General features: G+C 35.9%; 1 protein-coding gene across 6 annotated transcripts in view; it reads right to left on the minus strand.

Moving 5' to 3' along the window:
* Positions 1–23,447, minus strand: part of TP53BP1 (tumor protein p53 binding protein 1) — a 79,727-nt gene that overhangs the window by 53,038 nt on the left and 3,242 nt on the right. For 3 of the 6 annotated variants that reach the window (XM_016144972.2, XM_016144969.2, XM_016144965.2), the window contains exons 2-9: positions 9,406–9,577; positions 8,637–8,821; positions 8,347–8,437; positions 7,993–8,077; positions 3,439–3,569; positions 2,706–2,864; positions 2,225–2,354; positions 744–910 (exon numbers count right to left, since the gene is read on the minus strand). In XM_016144972.2, the coding sequence (XP_016000458.2) occupies positions 744–910; positions 2,225–2,354; positions 2,706–2,864; positions 3,439–3,569; positions 7,993–8,077; positions 8,347–8,437; positions 8,637–8,821; positions 9,406–9,412 (955 nt within the window). In that variant the 5' untranslated portion in view covers positions 9,413–9,577. Of the gene's footprint in view, positions 1–743; positions 911–2,224; positions 2,355–2,705; positions 2,865–3,438; positions 3,570–7,992; positions 8,078–8,346; positions 8,438–8,636; positions 8,822–9,405; positions 9,584–23,447 lie in introns of all 6 variants that reach the window. The other 3 variants (XM_016144971.2, XM_016144968.2, XM_016144966.2) reach the window with 2 other exon arrangements.

Genomic DNA, 23,447 nt, shown 5'->3' on the forward strand with positions numbered 1-23,447 from the left:
ACAACATAGTAAAGGGATATAACCTTTTCTTATTCTCTCCTTAAAACCAACAGATTACAGCAGGTCCTCCAATGTCAGTCATTTCAATCAACTTCATTTAGTTATGTTGATGAGATGTCCTATGAACTTGTTTATATCAATTAGCCTAATTAAAATTGGTTTTGCTATACGTTGTTTCACTTAAAGTCACAGAACCTGTTGACAATATTAAGTAAGGACTTAGTGTACACTGCTAGTTATTACTGAAGCTTTCTGGCACTGTGAAGTTACAAAATGGGGGGGTTAACAAAATGTGAAACTAATACCAATCTGGTCTCCTAAGTTTTAGTCTTCCTACTAGACCATAACTTACTTCCTATTTGAGAAAGGTGAACTAAAAAACAGATGAGTAACTTGACTGTTACCCAGGTGAAAATGAAAAACTTACACTTAATTATCATATTTAAGATCTGAAGACCTAGATAACAGAAATAGCTGCTCTGTCTATAACTACTAAATTTACTATATTAGATATTATTCAATATCTCCATTTCCAAAAGAGAGAGAAAATTATGTTAAAATGTTAAATAGCAATCTTTCCAAGAAGCCGTTCTCATTAATCAGCTACAAACATATTTTCCTTCCCTATCACACACAAGTCTACATCCTGTGAAGTGCTTTCAAGCTTAAACAGTAGCCTCAATACAAATAAAAAGTTTACATCTTTGGAGAAGAGGGGCTATTGCAATAATTACTCTTTGTACCTGTTTTATTGCTCTGGTCAAACAAGTCTTCCTGAGTTGACAAAACCTCAGGCTCTGGTGCCTTCTGAATCTGCAGTCCATCTTCCAGAAGTTCTTGAGCAGATATCTGTTCTTTTGTTTCCAAAGCAGTAAGAGGTAATTTGGGACTAGGAGGCATGTCCTCTGACCTAGGAAATTCATATTACCAGGAAAAAAGCTGCTATGTTCAAATGCTTTCATCTTTGAGCTAGGAAACTTTTCCTGTTTTGTGTGTTTTCCTTTAATAATTTCAAAAATTTCAGTAGCTCTATGTAACTATTTATTGAAGATGAAATATGATACTCAGTAATGAGACCAAACCCCTCAACTCATTTCAAAGCCTGTCTTAGTCTCTCACACAGCAACACCTCTTTTCAACTTTGCCTCTTACTGTGCTTCATACTAAGATTACTGATGAGTGATTGAGGGATTTTTGTTACATACTCTATTATCTGGACATCTATGAAAGATTCTGATCCAGAGCACAATGCCAGTCCTAACAATGACCTTCCAAGGAAAGGGTCTGGGTGTGAATTATCCTCTGCACTAGTGCACACATTATCTTTTCCTGATCTTTTCCATTTGATGTACTCAACCTAAGCCCCAAACTAAGAATCCATACCAATACTCCTCACACTTATAAGACACTCATTGATGATCCTTTTCCCGACTTATGAGGTTCACTACCATTCCCCAAAGAAAGCAGGATAGCAAAACTAGCTAGCGCACAACTTCCTAAAGAAAAGCCTAAAAAGTCAGCCCCACTTAAGCTGAGTGCTTTGCATTAGAAAGATAAATTCTCTTGATATTCAACTTTATTCAGAACTCCAGGACTCCATTCCCCACTGTTTCTATTAAAGGACAATACTGAAGGTTTAACTGGAAGCATCTCACTTTCCTCTGCTATATCCAAACTTGAGCTGTTGACCTGAGACAATGCTGTTTTGGATACAACCATCACCACAGACAGAACAGAGGTATACTGTTCAATTCCTACCAAGTTAAGAGCCTAAAGGACTTGGGAAAAGGATATCTCCCTTCATCTATACCATAAACTACCAAATGCAGGATACCTGAGGACCCAAAGCGATCTGGGTGCTCAAGTAGAGAAACAGTACTTTCAAATAGAACACTCATGTAACTTCTTCAAACACTGGAGAGGCTAGGAAAACTCCCACACAGACACAGTGCTTCTGCAGACAAAGATTAGAGAAGAAGAGTAGGAACCAAAGGTCATGCTTATAGTTTATAGCAACAGTAAAATGGCTTTGTAATATGCCTAAAGATAAAATGAGGACATAATGAGAATTCATAAATTATCAATGTTTCTACTGGACCAGAAATATGCTCAGTACAAGTGGAAAAATAAACAATTTTTTAAATGTCCCCACTTGACCAAGTGAAATGAGTATAATCCTACAGCAGAAAGCCAAAAAAAACGTTCTAGAAAGAATATGGTTTACCTTGCAGGTGGTGGATTTTGTTCTTCTACTACATGTATATCCCTACTGGGCTGTGCTACCACAGGATCATCCTTGCTGGGCTGTTCTGCCATAGGGATATCTTCATTAGATTGTTCTTCTTGCTTAACTGCTTGAAGTTTCCAAAGATGACAGAAAGGAGATATTTAATTTTTCAAAGTACTAAAAGCAGTCCCAAATGCTTTTTAAAGGCAAAGGTTTTAATAAAAAGAAGTCCAATTTGAAAGTATATACAGGCATCATTCCAAAAAGGAAAATAACCAATAACCCACTTATAAAAACCTTTAACCTTCAAGCCATCAATTGACAAGTATTTGCCAGACAACTCTGTAACCTTACGGTATTAACTTAGATTATATTAACTTAGATAGCTACAACATGTATCAAAGAATGAATAACTAGCTCTAGCATGGGAGGGAAACACTTATAAACAACTCCAAATGCCAAAAAACATGTTTCATACCAATATTTGAATCCATATCAGATAGCCTAGTATAACCATAGTTGGTGGTTACTGATTGTAGAGGCTCTTTGTCTGCTTCACATGGCACAGTTTGTGCCTCAACATCCTGGCTCTGGGAGAGTTCCAGAGCCCCAAAGCCCAACTGTGATGAGGCTGGATCTAGGAACAAAATCCCAAGAAATTAGGTATTACCCTGCAACATTATGCACTGTGCAAGGTGCTTACAAAAGAAGGTCATGTTAAGCCCTTCACATCAAAGTCCTGCCCCCCAAACTTTTCAAAATGAATAAAAGCCCTGAAAGTGAAGGGGGAAAATGTGTAATAAAGCAAAAAAAAAAAAAAAAAAAAAAATTGCATACCATAAAATCTTATAAGCACCCAGTATAGACAGACTACATCCACTTTCTGAAGATATATATAAACCAGACCCACACGCCCAGCAATTCAATGTACTTCCAACCCCACAAAGCACACATCCCAAAAATATCTGAAAAACAAATGATTAGAAAGAAAGAAGTGTCAATGTGCACAAAGATGGCTATCGAGTGAGGTACAAATTCCTGAACACCATTTTAGTTAAAATATCTGAGACTACTAGCAAATTTCTTAATGACTATTCTCAATTTAATGATTGTATAAATCTATAACCTGATAAAAAGAAATTTAGATATCTGTATGCTCATATTAAAGGGACCTAAAACAATCTACTATCCCAAAAAAGGCATAAAGGTACCTTCAGCACCAAAGGAGTGTGAGGCATCATCTGAAGTATCTTCTTCCTTTTCCCCTTTCTCCTTCTCTTCTACTTCTTCTTCCTTCTCTTCCCCCACAGGAGGAGCAGGTTCCATTGACAGTCCCAAAACACTACACAGAAGAAAGACATAATCATGAGTTTCCCAGATAGGTTGGGACACTTTGCTCAAAGCATTCTTTGAATTTTACTGACTCCCTATACACCAATCATCTTTAAAGTGAATTTGGAAAAAAAAAAAAAAAAAAAAAACTTACCCTCATTAGTGCTTCTTTTTACAAACAAGTACCAAAAGATCAACAACTCAAAAACAGTGTACACAATTAAGTAACTCAAATATTAAACAGAAGAAACAAACACATTTGAATTTTATCTTTGAAAAGATATGAGCTGGAGTAGAAAAATCTTGCACTCAAGAGAATTACAGGCAAGTGACAAGAAAAGATGTGCATTAGATGTCTGGGGCTAAAACAATACATCTACTAGAGCAAACACAGTTCACAAATATTATAGTAAAAAATCTTAAGAACACATACACAGAACCAGAGCATCTGATTAAAATACAGGTTACAGGCCTACCTATTTTTAAAAAGTTAACATCACAGGTCAAGATGCATAATAAAAGTCAAAAAAATAACAATAAGGAAAAAAATCTGCACCAAATACAACAGTCTCCATAAAATATAAGGAGTTCACATGAAGGACTCCAAGGTATATATGGACAAACAGAAGAGACAATTCATAAAAAAAGAAATAAAAGTACCTTAAACTATGTAAGATGTCAGAGAAACCATTTGTTGTCTATCGAATTGTAAATACTATACACTACTATTCAGTGCCGCCCAAATCTGAGTAAGATAAGCATTTGCGAATACTGTTTATGAGAGTTCAAACTAATAGAATTTTTCTAGAGAACGATTTGGAAATATTTATCAAGAACTCTTAAAAATGTTTACAGCCAATAATTTTAATTTCAATTGTAAGAAATAATTTGAATATGGAAAGGTCCTTGTACAAATTCCTTAAGAGTTTACTATGATTAAAAAAAAAACCTATAAATTCAGTATTTATTACAGAAATTATTAATTTTGTAATTCATAAAATGGTATAGTATGCAGCCATTAAAAATGTTTGTAACAACCATATACAATGTATAAACCTGGACTGGTTCCTGGATTTTAAAAAAATTATGTATATGTAAAAGATATCATTCAGAAAATTTAAAAATCTAAATATAAACTATATTATCAAGTATTATGGAATTATTATTTTCTTAGGTATGATGACAGTATGATTATATGGGGTAATATATTATTCTTAGGGGATGGATACTAAAATATTTAAGGGGAATCATAATGTCTGCAACTTAGTTTCAAATGATCCAGCTTCTCAAAAAAAAAGTGTGTGTACTATCCTTTCACCTCTTCTGTAGGCTTAAACTTTTAAAATATAAAATTCGAGGAAAAGGCTATTAAGAGTTTTAATTGTCATGGGGAAAATGCTCACATTGTTACGTAAAAGGGTCAGCAAACACATGAACTTACTTTTCACATGTCAACTATAAAAATCAAGTATACAAAAAAAAAGATGGAAAATATGTGAAAATGTTTACAACAATTAACCTCCAAGGGGCAGAACTATGGATGATATTTTTTACTTCCTTGTTACTCTACACATTTAACATTTTGTACAACTATCAAGCATAACTTAGCATAAAAGATACAAAAATTTTAATATATAAAGTTGGGGACCATTATCCAAGAAAAAGAACCAAATTTCACAAAATAAAATAAGTTGACCCTTGAACAACACATTGGGAAGGGGCGCTGACCCCCACACAGTTGAAAATCCATGTATAACTTTGACACTCTTAAAACTTCAGTCACCCCTTGGAATCTGCAGGGGATTGGTTCCAGGACCCCTGTGGATAATTAAATCCACAGATGCTCAAGTCCCTTACATAAAATAGTGTAGAAAAATGCATACAGTTAGTCCTCCACATCCATGGCTCCCCAACCAGATCAAAAATACTGTTTTCCATTCGCAGTTGGCTGAACCTGCAAATGCAAAACCGGGGACAGGGAGGGCCCAATGTATATTTATTGGAAAACATCCACGTATAAGCAAACCCATGTGGTTCAAACGCATGCTGTTCGAGAGCCAACTGCAGAACATTACCTACACAACTGGAAGGATCAGATGCATGACCTTGGGAAATATAGGAAAAGAAAGTCCAAGAACAAATAAGACAAAAAGTGAGAAAGCAATGAAAGATAGAACAAACCACACATCTTGGATCTTCCTCAGTCTCTTCTGATGGTTTTATTCATGTCCTGACCTCTGAAAGCTGGTAGGCCCAGTGAGCTCTTGGATCTTTTCTCCACCCACACTCACCTCTTTTGTGATCTTATCCAGACTTATGGCTTTGAGTATCATCCATATGCATATGACACTGCAATTTAAATCTCCAGCTTAGACCTTCCCCTGCCCCCCAGCTCCAGATTTGCATATCCTCAATGTCCTCCAACAGGTCATTGAAAAGGCAGCTCAACATTTAACATGTTTAAAATTGACCTTCTCTTGCAGTCCATCTCTATCAATAGCAACTCCATTCTACAAGTTACCAAACCAAAACATGGAATCACTGTTACTTCCTTCTTTACTCTCCTATTCAACATCCAATCTGTCTTTAAATCCTATTTTCAAAAACCTAGAATCTCAATACTCTCTCCACTTCTACTCTGGTCTAGCCACTGTCCTATCTTGCCTAAATTATTTCAATAGTCTCCTAGTTGATCTTCCTACCTCTGCCTCTGCTTTGCCTTAAGTATGTTCTTTTTATTATTTTATTTAAAAAGCTTATTTTAATTTTTTTCCCAGTTTATTGAGGTATAATCAAGAAATAAAAATTATATACCCTTTAGTCTATTCTTGATCTGGCAGCCAGAGTGATCCTGTTAAAATCTAAGTCAGATCCTGTTAAAATCTAACTGCTTAAAACTCTTAAATGCCTTCCTATCTAAGAGTAACAGCCAAATTCCTCGCAGTGACCAATAAGGCCTTACATATTTTGGTCTCCCTTTTACTTCTCTGACCTCTTCTCCCTCTCCTCTCAATCATTCCACTCCAATCATGCTAACCTCCTTTCCAGCTCTCAAATATTCCAGGCATGCTAATGCCTCAGGGCCTTTGCACTTGCTATTCTCTATGCAGGGATTGCACTTATCTCAGATAACAGCAGATATGATTACTCAAGATTTTTAATCAAATGTCACAACAGTGAAGCATTCCCTAAGTCACCCTAGCTAAACTTGCAAATCCTATGACATCTCTTCAGCCCTTATCCATGTCTAACATATTATATCTTTTACTTATTTAACATGTATTACTATATCCCATACAAGTATGTAAGCTAGAATTTTTCTCTTCTGATCAATTTGTATACCCAAAACTCAATAATGCTTGACATACAGGAAATAATAAATATTTGTAGAATGAGGTAAATCAGAAGAGGCTTGAAATACACCAGATTACAGACAAAAAATAGTACTGTTAAACTTTTCTCCACTATCTAAAGCTGATGAAAGAAGAAAACATAGGTTTAAATTCATTATTTAGAAGTATAAAAGTAGACAATAAAAGAACATAAATAATTATTACAAAAATTGGGAGACTGTAGTTGTGAGTTAAATTTTTAATTATGGAACTCAATTGTCTTAATCTGATAAAACAAGAAATGGCAGTATAATAGTGTTACTTAGTTATACAATAGTATTAAAAGCTAGGAAGATAATCTCCCAAGTAAGTAAAAACACAAACACTTAAAGAGAGTTGCTCTGTGAAAGGAAACCAAGGATGGGAAAGAACTTTATTTTTCAATATAAGCTCTTTTTAAAATAAACTATGTATTTAAATTACTCTGTTAAAAATATTTCACAGATCACATCAAAACTAAAAACCTATTCTGTGGAAAACCCTCTGAGGAGGATGAAAAGACAAACTACAGAATAGGAAAAAATATTTTCAAAACACATACCCTACAAGGGATTAGCATTTCAACTATATAAATTAACTCTAAAAACAAACAAAAAAAATCCAATCTAGTGTCTTACATAGGAGACAATTTCAATGAATGGCTAATGTAAAGATATACATAAGACAAAGTAAAAATGAATAGTTTAGGGTATAAATTAAATATTCTGAATCTAAAACTGATGAGGTACTTTGGTTGGTTGGTGGAAAGCATGCCTAACAGCTTTAATTTTTTTCCACTAAGTCACATCTATGCTAAGAATGAAAAATGTTTATTTTGTTTCACATGCACAAGATAGATCATAATCTAAATAATGTAGATATAAAAAATGTTATTACCTTCACAAAAGAGATTCCAGCTATCGGTACTAATACAATCCTCAAATCCCACTCCCTAATTCACAAACATAAGATTCATCCCTTTATCCTTAGGATGAAGCAAAGATACAGATAAACGAACTGATCCATAATAAATGTAATAAATTCCTTCGAACACTAGTATACCTGCTTGTCCTATTTGGTTGAGGTAATTGTTCAATGACCTGACTGATGGAACCACACGTATCCAAATGAGAAGAATCCGTAGGATCTGAAAAACATAATTGTATATAAGCACAAAAAGCATTTATTTGCTACTAAACTTTAATACAAATTAAAGAATGGAGACAATATCAATCTAAGAAGCTATATCCCATACAAGAATTATTGGAAACTAACGTTTTTAGTGTCTACTATATTCACCAAGATACTTTGCTAGCCTTCTTTACATACATTCACCACAACCACATAATGTTTAAATCTACTCAGTTCTAACAAGTGCATCCTTGCAAAAGGGACTGAGGGCTTTAAACACCTCACCTGAAGTTTGGTTTTCTTTCAGATGTTCATTGAATCCACTATTACTGTCTCCTTGTTCTCCAGCTGGTTGTTCAGGATTGGACACAACATCCTAGAAAATATACATACATAAATACCCCCACTATATATGAAATAACCCAAAATGAGACTTTTTTTTAACATAATTTCATTTTCCTAACTAATTTTATCTAAAAGATAGTGAACTCCTAAGTACTTATGGTTGTGGTTGGTCTAGATTAGGAAAAAAAAAAAAAATCTGCTCAATCATTTCCAAACAAGATATCACTCACCAATACAGGGTTCTCTTTGTGTGTCTGCAAATTAGGAAGGTGTCGAGATAATATACTGAAGTGAGAACCAGAGTCATCTTCTAGAACCTGGCTTTCAGCCTGAGAATCTTCAATTATCAGGCAAGGAGCGTCTTGTTGAGAGAAATCTGAATCCAACTGACTTCCACTAGGGTCCATCTGCTCCCCTGGAATGGAAAAACAAAAGATCACTTCTATGTAACCTACTAGCCTTTCTCACTCAGTTTAAGCTTAAATACTGGGGCAGGAAGTACAGGAGCTGGGAAAGGAGACCATTCTAGGGCTCTTTCAATTAGAACATTACTATATTTATAATCTTGCAAGCTCTTCCCAATTATACCTCCCAAAACCCAATTTCCTCGTTATTTACAATCTGCCTGCCTATCCTCCTCTCTCTCTTTTTCCATCACCTTCCCGTAGACACCCTTTCTCCTCCTTCCTAACCTCTATTCTTCCCGCCCCTTTTTTCATCCCCCCACAACTCTCCCTACGTCCTTCTGGCGCCTCTACCACCCCCAAAAGGCTGCTTTGTAATCTCTGTTCGCCAGAACCCCCAGAGCCCTTCACGCTGCCTCACGACCACCCAGCCTTCCTAGCTACTGCTTCCCCACCCCCTCCTCAGGGCCCTCCAACCCTTTCCCAGTCACCGCCGCCATGCTTGCCACCCCGCCCCCTCCGGTCAGCCATCCCTCCAGACCCGAAACCTTAGCCTTCAGAGCTGACTGCGCCCCCACTTTTCTCCATACAGTACCAGGCATCCCAGCGGGAGGTCCCTCGCGTTCGAGCTAGAGGTCTCCGCACGCTCCCCAGGTCCCTCCAGCTCTATCCCCAGGTCGATGCTGTCGCCACCGCCGCCACCAGCCTCGAACTCCTCCTTTTCCCGCGCGTCACGCAGTATCAGCTTGCCCATTCGCTGTCACTGCCTGCCACTCAAGAAATCCAGAGGATTATTGGTGACTGAGGCACAGTGCCCCGCCCCACGTAAGAAAAAGGAACACAGCAGCGTGTTTCCATGGCAGCATGGACGTTGCGGGCCCTCCCCCTTGTAGAGCCCCAGAATGACAGTATCCTTGAACCCAAGGGACCTTGAGAGGGCGTGAAATATATTCCCCTGCCTCCAGGACAATTGTTTGTTCCATCACTCAAACATAAGAAAAAAAGACCTGTTTTTCATCGTTCATGCACTTAAAGCTCCTTCTCTCACCCTCTTCCATGGAAAAGGAGAGGGTTTCCCGGCTTTCTAATAAAAGGGCAAAGAAGAGGATTCAGTATGGCTAGTACTTACTTCAGAGCTGGTGAAACTGAAGAGAGAGAGGTCTCTCCAGGGTTTACCTGTGTCAGTCAGGATCTGTTTTGTGGGCCCCTACCTGACTTCAAGAGCCTCACATTCCATCTCTGCCAGTTCTTTCTTCCCCGCCCCCACCCCTTTACATTGTCTGAGGGCCCCAATAAACCATATTTTTTTCCACTGCCCTTTCCTGTCTGGAACATAATTTAAGCTTCACGTTTGCTTATTGTTGTCCTGTCTTTTATGGAATTGTAGCCTACAAAGACTATAGCCCCTCTCAATTGAGAGAATTGAGCACAGTGAATCTCAGACTTCGTGAAGAGAACAGCTGCTTCCCCTTTAACTAGACAACCTCAAAGATCCCTCCAAGCCCTGAGAATCTGTTATGCTACTTATGGTGCCAGGGTCTTATAGAAGATGTGGCAGCTGTGACTTGTATTAATGAACTTGGCCCCACAAGAAATATGTTTGTTGTTGGTTTGGGTTTTGTTTTTTTTTTAAGTGGTTGGAACTGGGATGGAATTCTAGCCAGAGCAGCTGGCAATAAGGAAAGCACCTAGCACTCTGCCAAGCATATACATAGTAGGTATTCAATAAGAGGTACTTTTCTCTCTACCCCAGACTCAGAATAACTTAGGCACAGCCCAACCATGATTCTCCCATTCTATCAATGCCCATTTCAGTACTTGATATAGACTAAGCTGAAGTGGAGCTTCCTACCAACCAATCTTCTCCCTGCTGTTATAAATTACAATGATTATAGTTTCTAAACCAATATCATCTGAGTTTATGTTACTTATGGGGGGAAAAAGGACAGACTCTCTGAAATGAAACCTTCCTAAAAAATCCAGAAGCTATTGTTGCTATAATTAGAATATAATTAGAGTCCCCAGAATGTTTTTTTAGTGGGCCAAAATGTAATGAAACACACAGAGACACATCCCACTTCTTCATCTTAAAATCCTTTATAATTGACTAGTCTCTTCCGCCACTCCTAATGCTGCAGAAGACAGATGGCCAAATAAATTTGATCCTAAAAGGACCAGGTCAGGTCACTATTAACTACATTGGGTAGACAAAGTGAATTCATCTGCTCGATTTGAGAGGGCACAAACAACCAGGTCCTCTTGTAGGGAAAATCAGGACCTTGTTTCCCATAAAAATCCCCCTATAAGTCACTATATTTTTGCTATCCTCTGTCCCACTATTGTATTTCCACCTCCCAAGCAAGACACAAATAGGCCTTCTTGATTATTTGTCAAACAACTGTATTTGTCAAAACTCATGAAACTATACACGAGGAAATTAAACCTTGATAAACATGGCCAAAAATAAATAAATGTACCTGAGCTATTCTTATTGCTAAATAAGAACCTTAAAAAAAAAGGAAGAAAAACTCAATTGCTTGTTAGACAGTATGACAATAAAATTATTAAATTACACAGGCAAGATGGTTACCTACTGAGGCTGTTGCAGTTAAGTGAAGTAAAGGCCTTTATTGACTCTAAAACTTCAAAGGACCTATCTACAGGTGCATCTTTTTATGTAAGACAGAAAGGTAACTCTAAAGTCCTCCCAGACATGAAAATTCCATCCTGTGTTAACTCACTTTAAATTTTAACAAATCTCATTGCCAGAAATCCTTTATTCTAGAGCTTAAAGCTACTTCCTCTCACAATGTCTTTAATTGGTAATTTTAAAACCTGGATAAATTCTCATAACGCAGGGTTCATCTCATCATGTCTAATAATGCCATAGTATATTTCAACCAAACAATAAACATAAATGCTATATACGTAATCGTTTGCTGAGGTTTCCTCACGGACTTTTCTAAGCAAAAGAAGACCAAATAGTTTAATCTTACAGAAACAATTTACTACCCTTTACATTTGCTTCATGGTTTTCCTCTAGAAACTCATAGTTTGGGAGCTCAGTGGCAGAGAACTTTACTGAGGATATGACAAGCACTGAATTTAATGATAAGTTATTATATATTCCCTTTGAGCTGCAATATTAAAGTATTATATACTGACTTATATTTAACATATAATTGATTCTGATCTGTTGCACTTGGACCTATATAATCATGTCCAATCATATACCAATGATATAATTAATAATATGTATTACATTTCTACCATGTGGCAGATATTGTGCTCTGTTTTACATTCATTACCTCACCAATAAGTCTCATAACTCTTTGAGGTTTACAGATGAGTACACTAAGGTTTAGAGACATGAGATTATTTGTACAATGTCTCAGAGCCGGCAAGAAAGGGAAAATTTGAACCCAGTCTAACTGCAGAGGTTCCATATATTCACAATTGAGGAGGAGCAGTGACAAAGAAATGGCAAAACGGTTAACATAAAACGTTTTGTTTTAGAATTTATTATTTTACTACTGAATATGTGTATCCCTAATGTTCTAAGCATCCATAATTAAAATAATAAAGAAAATATAGAAACTGTAAACTGTCAACTCCACGTCCTTATGAAGAAGTTGTCAACAAAGAAGTGATTATATAATTAAAATGTGAAAGCAAATTACTTAAGGTAGTCAAATCATTGTCTATGATACTATGTTAACTTCCTAGCAATAGGCTGATAGAGTTGTAGGTACCTGCAGGGAAAACTATCCCAACTGGTCTTTCTGTAGAACTCCCTCCTTTTAATTCAAGTAAAATTTTTATTTTGAAAAAATTTTCAGAGCAACAGAAAAGTTGCAAAAATAGTATAATAAAAAAAAAATTGTACAATGATCATTCATAAACCTTTTACCTAGATCGATACATTTTGTCGCATTGTTCTTATTAATTTTTTTTCGGTGTGGTAAAATATACAAAACGTAAAATATACCGTTTTAACCATTTTTAAGTATATGGTTCAATGGCATTAAGTACATTTACAATGTTATGCAACCATCACCACGATCTACCTCCAGAACTTTTTGTCTTCCCAAACTAAAACTCTGTTCCCATTATACAATGATTCCCCATTCCCTTCTCCCTCCAGCCCCTGGTAACCACCATTCTACTTTGTCTCTATGAATTTGACTAGTCTAGATAGATACCTCATACAAATGGAATCATGCAATATTTGTCCTTTTGTGTCTGACTTATTTTACTTAGTGTAATATCCTTAGGTTCATCCATGCTGTAATTTTAATAGAATATGTCTGGATTTCCTTCCTTTTTAAGGATGAATAATATTCCATTGTATGTATATATCACATTTTGTTTCTCCTCCTTATTCATTTTAACCCACTTTTTGAACCTTTCTAGAGCTCCCTGACTTTGCTATACCCAAATACACATAAAGCCCTAGAGGCACAACACTAGAACGCCACCGAGGCAGCACACTGCTACCCCTTTCCAGGCAGCCAATCAGGATACATAGCACAATTGTGACAGCAGTATTAGCTGCAGTTTTCTCCCTTCTATCTTTTCAAATGTTTAATCCAAAGAGTTTAACTCTATCAAGAGCCCTTTACCTGGAAACAGAGAGTTAGAAACAGAAAGTTGTGGTATGAAGGGAGAAAAGAATGGAACCCTGGCCTGTCTGAATATTGATAGAGCCTGCCATTCTCCCTTCTCTGGCTTATTCTTTCTTCTTATAGATGTATGCAAATCTCCACATCCCAGTAGCATCTCTCCTCCACACCACTTTTCTATCAAGCTCTTGGCACTTTTTTCCTTCCCTCCAAATTCTGTTTCTTCATACCACTAACTCAGTAATGCTTTGCAATCTAGCTTTAACCTCCATAAATCTAGTGCCCAGCACAATTCCAGGCACAAAGCAGTTACTCTAAAAATGTTTGTCTAATAACCGATTCTGAAAGTGTCTTGTCAAAACATGTTATTAGCTTTGATCTCTGTAATGTTTGATAGTGTTACTAATTCTCGCCTCCTTAAAAATTCTCATTCTGTGACTTCAGAGTTCCTGGCTCTTCTCCTCCCTCTCAGCTTTTTTTTTTCCCAATCCCTAACTTCCTTGAAGCCAGTACTATAGGATAAGAATCAAGAGTGGTACTAACATGCTACAACACGGATGAATCTTGAAAACATTATGCTAACTGAAATTGTATCATCCCATTGTGTGAAGTACATAGAATAAGCAAAAACATAGAGACAGAAAGTAGGACACTGGTTTCCAGAAGCTGGGAAGAGGGAGGAATAAAGAGTTATTTTTTAATGAGTACAGAGTTCCAGTAAGGATGATGAAAAAGTTCTGAAGATAGTGGTGATGGTTGCAAAACAATGTGAATGTATGTAATGTCGCTGAACTATACTCTTAAAAATGTTTAAAATTATAAAGTTTATGTCATGCATATTTTACTACAATAAAAATGTTTTAATGAGATAAAACTACTTTTAATATTTAGAGGTACATGCCTAGATCATAAAAAAATAAATGACATGATTACAATGAAAGTCAGGACTGGTAGTTAATTTTAGGGGGAATAGAGGATTTGTTACTCTTAAAGAGCCCAGTAAAGTGCTTGGAAATCTTCTATTTTTTATTATCAGAGGCATTAAACAGCTATACTGTCTATAATTCATACATTTGTACACTTATATTTTATTCACTCTTTTATGTGTTATATATTGCAACAAAAATAATTTAAAATAAATATAATTGATGCTGAAACTATTAATGTGGTGAAAAAGAGGGTATTTACATGGTCTCAAACTATCTTCTTAAAATGCATGGAGTTATTACAAACAGAAAGTAGTAAATTTGCAGTAAAAAAAAATATATGGTAACTTAACCAAGTCACACCAGTTAACATTACCAATAATGGGACAAAATGCCATCACATTTCACTTTCACACGGAGAAGGAAACATCACTTTAATTTTATTCCTGCCAAAAATTCATAACCTGAATCTGGTCATGAGGAAACATCAGGTAAACTCAAATTGATTCTACAAATAAGTAGCCCATATTCTTCAAAGAGAGAGCGGGAGAGAGAGAGGGAGATGGGAGGGGGAGAAATGCCAACATCGAGATGACAAAGAACTGTTTCCGATTTGAAGACACTAAGGAGACAAAACCAACAAATGTAACATGCAATCCAGACCTGAATCCTGAATAAGAACTTGGTTTCCATCCTGCTATAAAGAACTCTAATTGGAGCACTGGTGGTATTTGAATAAGGTCTGTAGATTGTATAGTAGTATTGAATCAATGTTATTTTCCCAATCTTGATCATTATACTGTGATTATGTAAAAAGGGAAAATAAAGAGAGTGGTACCAAATTATCCAAGATTGGAGCTGAGCAGAATTTGGTACTAAGCAAAACTACGAGAAAAGTTTACCTGGCACCTAACATAGGAATAGGGTGGGAATAAGAAAAGGAATATTCTTAGAGCCTTTGGAAACTTCCAGGAATCAGAGCCAGGAAGGTAGAAGGTGAAAAAAGTTCACCTTGCCGATTAAAACAAAAACAAAAAAACCCAGCTCTCCTAAGTCCCAGTGGAGAGAAGGGAGTTTTTATGTTCTGGGACTGAGAAACCCAATACCATAAAACAGTTCAGTGGACAAGGACACCAAGCCAATTCTTACTCATGCATTATTGGCTGAGCCATGAAATGTTTACTCATCTTCTGAGATAAGTATGTGTACATAAAGTCATGTGCATAGAGTGCCTAGTTTTGTATCCTACTCCTATGTCACTATTTCATATCTCCCTCTACTCTATTCTGAGTCACCTCACCCATTTCCCTTCTACAGTGTCTTGCATAGAGTTAGATCCCAAAAACTGATCTAGGCTGTACAGAGCTAGTGTGCTAACTGGTTGGCAAGAACAAGAATACATCTTGACCCTGCTCACATACAGCCCATCAACATAGGAAGTCTCATGAACCTAAAGCCAGAAAATCCAAAGCCCTAACCAAAATTTCTTCACAAACGAGTTCATTTATTAATTTCAATTCACTTATGTGCAAGGCATCATCCTGGCTCCATGGTGGTGGGGAGGGAACAATGTATGAAAATGATTAAGATTTAGTTCCTACCATCAGGGAACTTACAGAGTAAATAAGACATGTATACAATAACTATAATATAAAATATAATAAAAGTGCTGTAGGAGTTCAGAAGAGAAAGAAATCAAAAGAAAGAATTGTAGTCACATGGTTGTAATGAGTATTTATTGCGCATGTACTATGTTTTAAGCTATTTACTCTTGCTCCTTTCTTGATCTCATCCAGTCTCATTGCTGTAACTACCATTAATATGCCAAGGACTCCCAACTGTGTATCTCTGGCCCAGTCCTCTCTACCAAATCCCAAACGTATATATCTAACCGTCTATTCAATATCTTGAAACATCTGAGTGTCCAGTTGACACCTATGACTCAACATGCTTAAAATTAAACTCATCTTTTCTAACAAACCTGCTCAACCTGCACCCTTCCCCATTTCAGTTGATGGCAACTGCAACCTTCCTGTTGCTTATAACAAAAGCTTGGAGACATTCTTTTCTTTTTTTTTTACCAGAAAAAAATAATAACCCATGTACTAATCATCCAACTTCAACAATTACCAACAAATGCCCAATCTGTAATAATCCCCCAACTGATTATTTCTAAGCAAATCCCAGGCATCACATATGGTATGTATGTTTCTAAAATATAGAAAATTTTTAAAACACAACATCATTAGCACAAAGAAAATTAACAGCCATTTTTTAATGTTATCAAATATAGAGTTCAAATTTCTCCAGTTGTCTCATAATTTTTATTTATTACAATTCCAAACAAGGTTTACACATTGCATTTGGATAACACTTACCTCAGGTCTCTTTTAATCTATAAATTTTCCCTCCTTTAATCCATGCAATTTATGTGTTGATGAAACCAGGTATTCGTTCTGTAAAATTTCCAACATTGTGGATTTTTCTATTTGCAACCCTATGGTATCATTTAATGTATTTGTTTGTCCCTTTTATTTTTCTATAAATGGGCAGTTAGATATACTTGTTCAGATTTATGTTCCTTTTTTCTTTTTTGGAAAAACACTTCATAAGTGGTATATACTTTCTGTCGTGGCTCATCAGGAAATAATACAACGTCTGATTGAATGTATTTTTGTTTCGTTACAATTAATTGTTTCAATTGATTAATTTTTACTTGATAGTTTAGCAATCATTGGTAATCATTACCTAGCTGCATTATTTCAGTCTGGGCTGCAAAATAATGATATTCTAATTTTAACATACTGTCTTCATTAATTAGCTGGAATTCTTCTATAAAGAAGAACTCTCCCTTCATTAAATATTTGATTACCTAAGGAAAGTCAGGCTAAATGCTTGCTTCTTTCCTCTGATTTAACTGGTTTTCAAAATAACGAGTTGGGGCTTCTCTATATAATAGAGAAATGTTCTCTAAATAATGAGGTTCTCTGGTATATTCAAAAATGACTAATGAGAGTTTTGTTTTTAGTATCACTATGAACTTATGGATTTTAACACATTTGGTGTGCTTCAATCCATTGCTGTTATGTATATTTGAAATGTATATTGTCCCCACTTTGGACTGTGAATGTTCCTTCAGATTAGCTCCAGAGCCCTTTTGATATGATTCCAGTAGTCTTAGATGTCCTTGCTTTGCGGTATAACAAGATATTCCCAGTTCATTTTGTTTATTTCTTGCTCCAGATCTGGAATCTGATGTTTCTCTAAGAAGCCTTGGTTTATTTTAGTAATAAATGGCATTTTGAGACTACAATTTGGATGGTTGGAATGCTTATTACAATTGGATTAGTCATTATTTGGCTTTTTCTGATTAAATTTTAGGATTTCAGGGATTTTACCCAACTTTCTTGATTTTATATTTGTATCCCTTTCTCTTCAATGGACATCTTGGTTCAATAGGAATAGAGTTTAAGTTTTACAAGATGGAAGGAGATATGGAGATGGATGGTGGTGACAGTCACACAACATTATGAATACCACTAACCCATACACTTAAAAATGGTCAAAATGGTCAATTTTGTATGTATTTTACAACTAAAAATATTTTTAATAGGTAAATTACTATCTTTTAAAGTCATTTGAAATAATTCTATCAATTTAACACACTGGTTAATTTCTTTCATTTTCTTTTTTATTTTAGTGACTGCTTCTTTTTGATTTTTAAATTGAGGCAAAATTTAAATACAGTGAAATGCTTAGCTCTTAGTTGTATTTGACAAATGTATACGTCTGTGAAACCTACATACTAGTCAAGATGTAAAACATTTTATCACTCTAGAGTTTTTCATGGCAACCATATTCTAATTTATATTCCATAGATTAGTTTTGCCTGTTCAACAATTACATATAAATGGGATCATATAGTATGCAGTCTCTTGTGTTCACCCTATTTTGTATAACATATTTTTAAGATTTATTGATACTGTTGCATGCATCAGTTCCTTCTTTTTTATTGCTCAGTAGTATTCTATTAAAAACATGTTCCACAATCAATTTGTGTATTGATACTCCTATGGATAGATATTTGGGTTGTTTTGAACCATTATTTTTTAAAAGGTGCTATAAACATTCATATATAAGTCTTTTTGAGAACATGTTTTCATTTATCTTGGGTCAATATCCAGGAGTAGGACTGCTGGGTCATAGGATAGGTATTTGTTTAACTTTTAAGAAACTGCCAGCTTTCCAAAATGGTTGTATAATTTTATACTCCCATTAACAATGAGAGTTTCATGTACTTCACATCTTCCTTAACATTTGGTTTTCTCAATGTGAACTGATATCTCACTATGTCTTTAGTAAACTTTATATATCGTATATATACAAAAAAAGGTGCCCATTTTAAATGCAGAGTTTGATGAGTTCAGCAAATGTATGCATGTGTGTAGCCACCACCATAATCAAATACAAAACATTTTCATCACCTACAAAAGTTCCCTTGTACCCCTTTGCAATCAATCCCCATCCCCCTCTAGCCCTAGGCAACCACTTGTTTTCTATCACTAGATAAGTTTTGCCCATTCTAGAATTTCATGTAAACTTATTCATACAGTATGTACTTGTGGTGACCATGAAAATACACTGCTGAAATCTTCTTAGAAAGCATAAGTGACTGAGGACCCCACATGCTGCCACTGTAGATTTATCCCCACTTCTGCACCAAAGCCACACTTCCCACAGGCTGATCCCAGCCAATGCCGGGGCATTGCAGGGTTACAAAGGTAGACCCAGTCCTGTGACATACAAGATTCCTCTACCAGATGCCTTCAACTTGAAGACTTCATCAGCATGGCCAAACCTTTCTTGGAACCATGCTGTAGGACAAGACTCTTCCTTTCCAATCCTCCTTCCTTCCCTCTCCCCTTCCACAAATATCAGACCTGTATATTGGTCTAAAGGCTCTCTCTGCCTTCCCCTGATCCCATCCCCTGTGATGATTTAAAATATATCCAGATTCATTGACACTCCTTTCAAAAGGAGACAATTTTCCTCCTCTTGAGAGTAGACTAGACTTAATGACTTGCTTCTAACAAATAGAATGAGAGAAGTGATGGTGTCCAGCTTTGAACACTATGTCATAAAATTTAGGCATCATGGCTCCCTCATTATTCACTCTTGGTTCACTTGCTCTGGAAGAAGTCATGTCATGAGGTTACTCAAGTAGACCTATGGAGAGGCCTACATGGTGAAAAGCTGAGGCTTCCTGCCAATAGGCATGTGAGTGAGCTATGTTGGAAGCAGGTCATCCAGACTCAGTTAGGCCTTCAGATTACTGTAACCCCAACCAACATCTCAATTGCAACCACATGTGAAACCCTAAGGCAAAACCACTCAACTAATTTGCTCCTGCATTTCAGATCCTTAGAAACTCTCTGAGGTAATAAATATTTGTTACGTTAAAATGCTAAATTTTGGAGTTTGTTTCAAAGTTATAATACATAACCAATACATTCCCTCAATAAATCTCTTGTACATCTAATCGTGTCTTGATAGCTACTTCTCAGAAGACTAAATAATATAGTAATTCTTTTTGTGTTTTGTTTCTTTGGTTCAGCATAATGGGTTTGGGGTTTTTTTTCCATCTATGTTGTATATATTTTTACTTTCTTTTTATCAATGAGTAGCATTCTACTGCATGAAGGTACCACAATTTGTTTATCCATTCTCCTATTGATGGAGATTAAGTCTTTTCCAGTTTTGGCTATTATAAATAAAGTTGCTATGAATAGCCATCACAAGTCTTTTTTGTGGAAATGTATTTTCATTTCTCTTGGGTAAATGCCTAGGAGTAGAACTGCTAGGTTATAGAGTTGATGTTTGTTTGTTTATAAGAAACGTACAAATATTTTTTCTAAAGTGGTTATAACATTTTATACTTCTTTTAGCAATATTTGAAAGCTCTATTTGTTTCACATCCTTGCTAACATTTGGTCTTTTAATTATTTTTAATTTTTAATTTTTGCCATTTTGTGGATGTTAAATGATATTACGTTGTGGTTTTAACTTGCATTTTCCTAGGACTAATAATGTTGAACTCTTTTTATGTACTTATTGGCCATTTATATATCTTCTCTTATGGAAATCCATTCAAATTGTTCACTTTTAATCAGGTTGTCTTTTTTACTGTTTTGTAGATTTTATTTTTTGTTTTGTTGTGTTTTTTGACTTTTTAAACTAATAAATTTATTTTTATTTTGGAGACAGTGCTTAACAAAATCCAGTAAGTTTCAGGTGTACGATTCAATAGTAAGGCATATATACATTGCATTGTGTGTTCACTGTCCATAGATTTCTTTCTGTCACCACATATTTGACCCCGTTTACCCCATCTATCTCCCCCCCTCCTCTCCCTCCTCTCTCTGAGATTTTAAAAAATATATTCTGGATCAAGCTATTTGTTAGATTGGTTATTTAGATTTAATTTTGTTTTACACTTATGTACAACATTTACATGATTCTAAGTCAAATTTACAAAGTAAGATAAATTCAAAAAAGTCCACCTTCCATCTCTGGCTGTTTTACAATTTGTTTCTTCTCTTTTCCTATAGGTAACTTTTTTTCATTTGGAGTCGTTATTTACTTTCTCTCTGATACCTCATTTAATGAGGCAGGAAAGCAGGTGGTTTCACTTCTAAAATACTGTGTGCCTAGAATCTCATCATCTCCACAGATATCACTCTAGTCTGAGCTACATCATTGCTCACCCAGATTACTGCAAATTCCCTGACTGGCTTCCCGCTTTTATCCTTACAACCTCTACAGTCTGTGCTCAACACAGCAGGCAAAGTGGTCCTGTAAAATCTAAGTCAAACTATATCACTCCTCTGCTCAAAAGCCTGCATATGTTTCCCATTTCGCTCAAAGTAAAAACCAAAGTCCTATTGATGCCTACAAGGCCCTACATGATCTGACCCCTATTATTTCTGTGATCCCATCTCCCATTCTTCTTTGTCTCACTACTCTGTTCCAGCCACAATGGGCTCCAACTACTTCTTGAATGTACCAGGCTTACTGCTACCTTAGGGACTGGCTATCTCTCTGCCTACAAAACTCCTCTACCAGATATCCAAATGGTTAACTCCCTCACTTCCTTTGAGTCTACTCAAGCCTCATCTTCTTAATAAGGCCTACCCTTAAAATTGCAAACTTTCTTTCCCCTTCATCATTCTTCCTCATTACCATACCCACAACAACATTCCTAATCACCCTTACACTATTTTTTTTTTGCCACAGTACTAATCACTTTCTGACATATTATAATTTATGTATTATTTATTATCTTTGTGTATTATTTATTATCTTTGTGTATTGTCTCACTTAATTAACCCACAAAATAACCCTCAAAATACAATGTGCTATCATTATAATTGTACAGATGAGAAAACTAAAGCACAGAGAAGATAAGCCACTTATCCAAGATCACAGAGTTGGCAAGTGAGGGAGTCAGTTTCAGAGAAGCAGCTGTGTCTGAGTTAGGTCATACTCCTTAAGTCCTTTGTGGAATGAGATGGAATCTTATTCCACAAATACGGCAAGTCATAAAGGTAAAAATAAATAAATCCCTAGGTGAGAACTGAGCAGAACAAAACATTCAAGGAAAAAAAAGAGAGCCTAAACAGAAAGTACAGGAATGACTGAGGGAAAGGCCAAGTGGCTCAGACAGACTGAATGAAAGAGTTAATACAAGGTATTTGCAGGAGGTAATGTTAGAAAGGGAAGTTAGCGCATATTATGAAGGATCTTCAAGAAAGAACTAACGAGAAGGAAAAGAAAAAGTATTTGTGATTTAGTAATATTATAAAGGTAACAATATTTCTTCAATAATTCAAGCATTTCTTGATGGAAAATAACTATTCTGTGAATATCTTGAAAAAAATAATGCAAAAGTTAATTCACAGTCATGGTCTCAAAACTAAGTTATACACTTATATTTAGATTCTCTTTACCACCATCATCTTCACCACAGAAAACCCTTAGAGATCCCTTCAGTAAGAGATAGCTTTGTTCAGAATAAAGGAAAAGGTGGAATCAGAGGCCACAGCCAAACACTAAATTCTGTCTCACAGGTAAATGGAATGGATAAGGGAAAATGGTATCCATAAATGTTTTTCACTTTCAGGGATCAGTTTCTTAAAAAAAGAAGAATGTGGGGAGGAAGGATAAAAGAGAAATTTCTTTGTTGTCCTTTGCAATGCTCTGCAGGGGAAGGGTAAAACCCAGTGCCTTTGCTCTTTCCATTACTTAATGTGAACGAATAATAATTAGGAAAATTATCCAACAAATATTTATTATGGGTGTCCTCTGTGAGCCAGACATAGTAATAAACAAAGACTTCTCCCTCATCTTAACCTTTTTAGAGATTTTACACAGTGCATATTTAGAGGTTATTTTGCTCAGTGCCTCTGCAGATAAACCGGCTGTTCTAGCGAAGAGGTGACCCTATGGCTGCTGGTATGCATTTTGATCACATATTTTCCCTAAAAGCCAAGGATAAGCTTCTGACAATCCTGTAATTCAACACTCCTCTATGTAAAGAATGCTTTATAGGCAGAACTGAGTACAGTGTGGGAATCTGAGCTGAATACAGCTCCTTCTGGATATTTTGATTGATAAGACCATGCAATCCAGCAGAGCAGGCTGGAATTCTGCCAAACAAGCTCAGATCTGCCCCCCCCCCAAAAAAAAACTGACATTTATCGGTCTAGAAGAAATGGAGGAGCCAGTATTTTTTCTTTATGAATGATCAGAGTTGGCTTAAGTCCTAAGGAGACCTTAAGCATTGAAAGGATTATGGTACCCCCTTCTTTCCCACACAAATAATTTATTTCAACAAAATTCAAAGTAAAATTAATTTCAATAAAGTTCCGATATTCTCATGAGGACAACTTCAATAATTTAATTTAAATTCCAAATATGAAACTATTTTCAGAAAAAAATTAAAGATGCCCCTCATATTTTGATAGATGCTGTTATATTAGTTCCAGGTGTACAACATAGCAATTTCACCTTTGTATACACAACCAAGTCAT

The sequence above is a fragment of the Rousettus aegyptiacus genome, unplaced genomic scaffold (assembly GCF_014176215.1).
Source record: "Rousettus aegyptiacus isolate mRouAeg1 unplaced genomic scaffold, mRouAeg1.p scaffold_m13_p_3, whole genome shotgun sequence".
In the NCBI taxonomy this organism is placed as follows: Eukaryota; Metazoa; Chordata; class Mammalia; order Chiroptera; family Pteropodidae; genus Rousettus; species Rousettus aegyptiacus.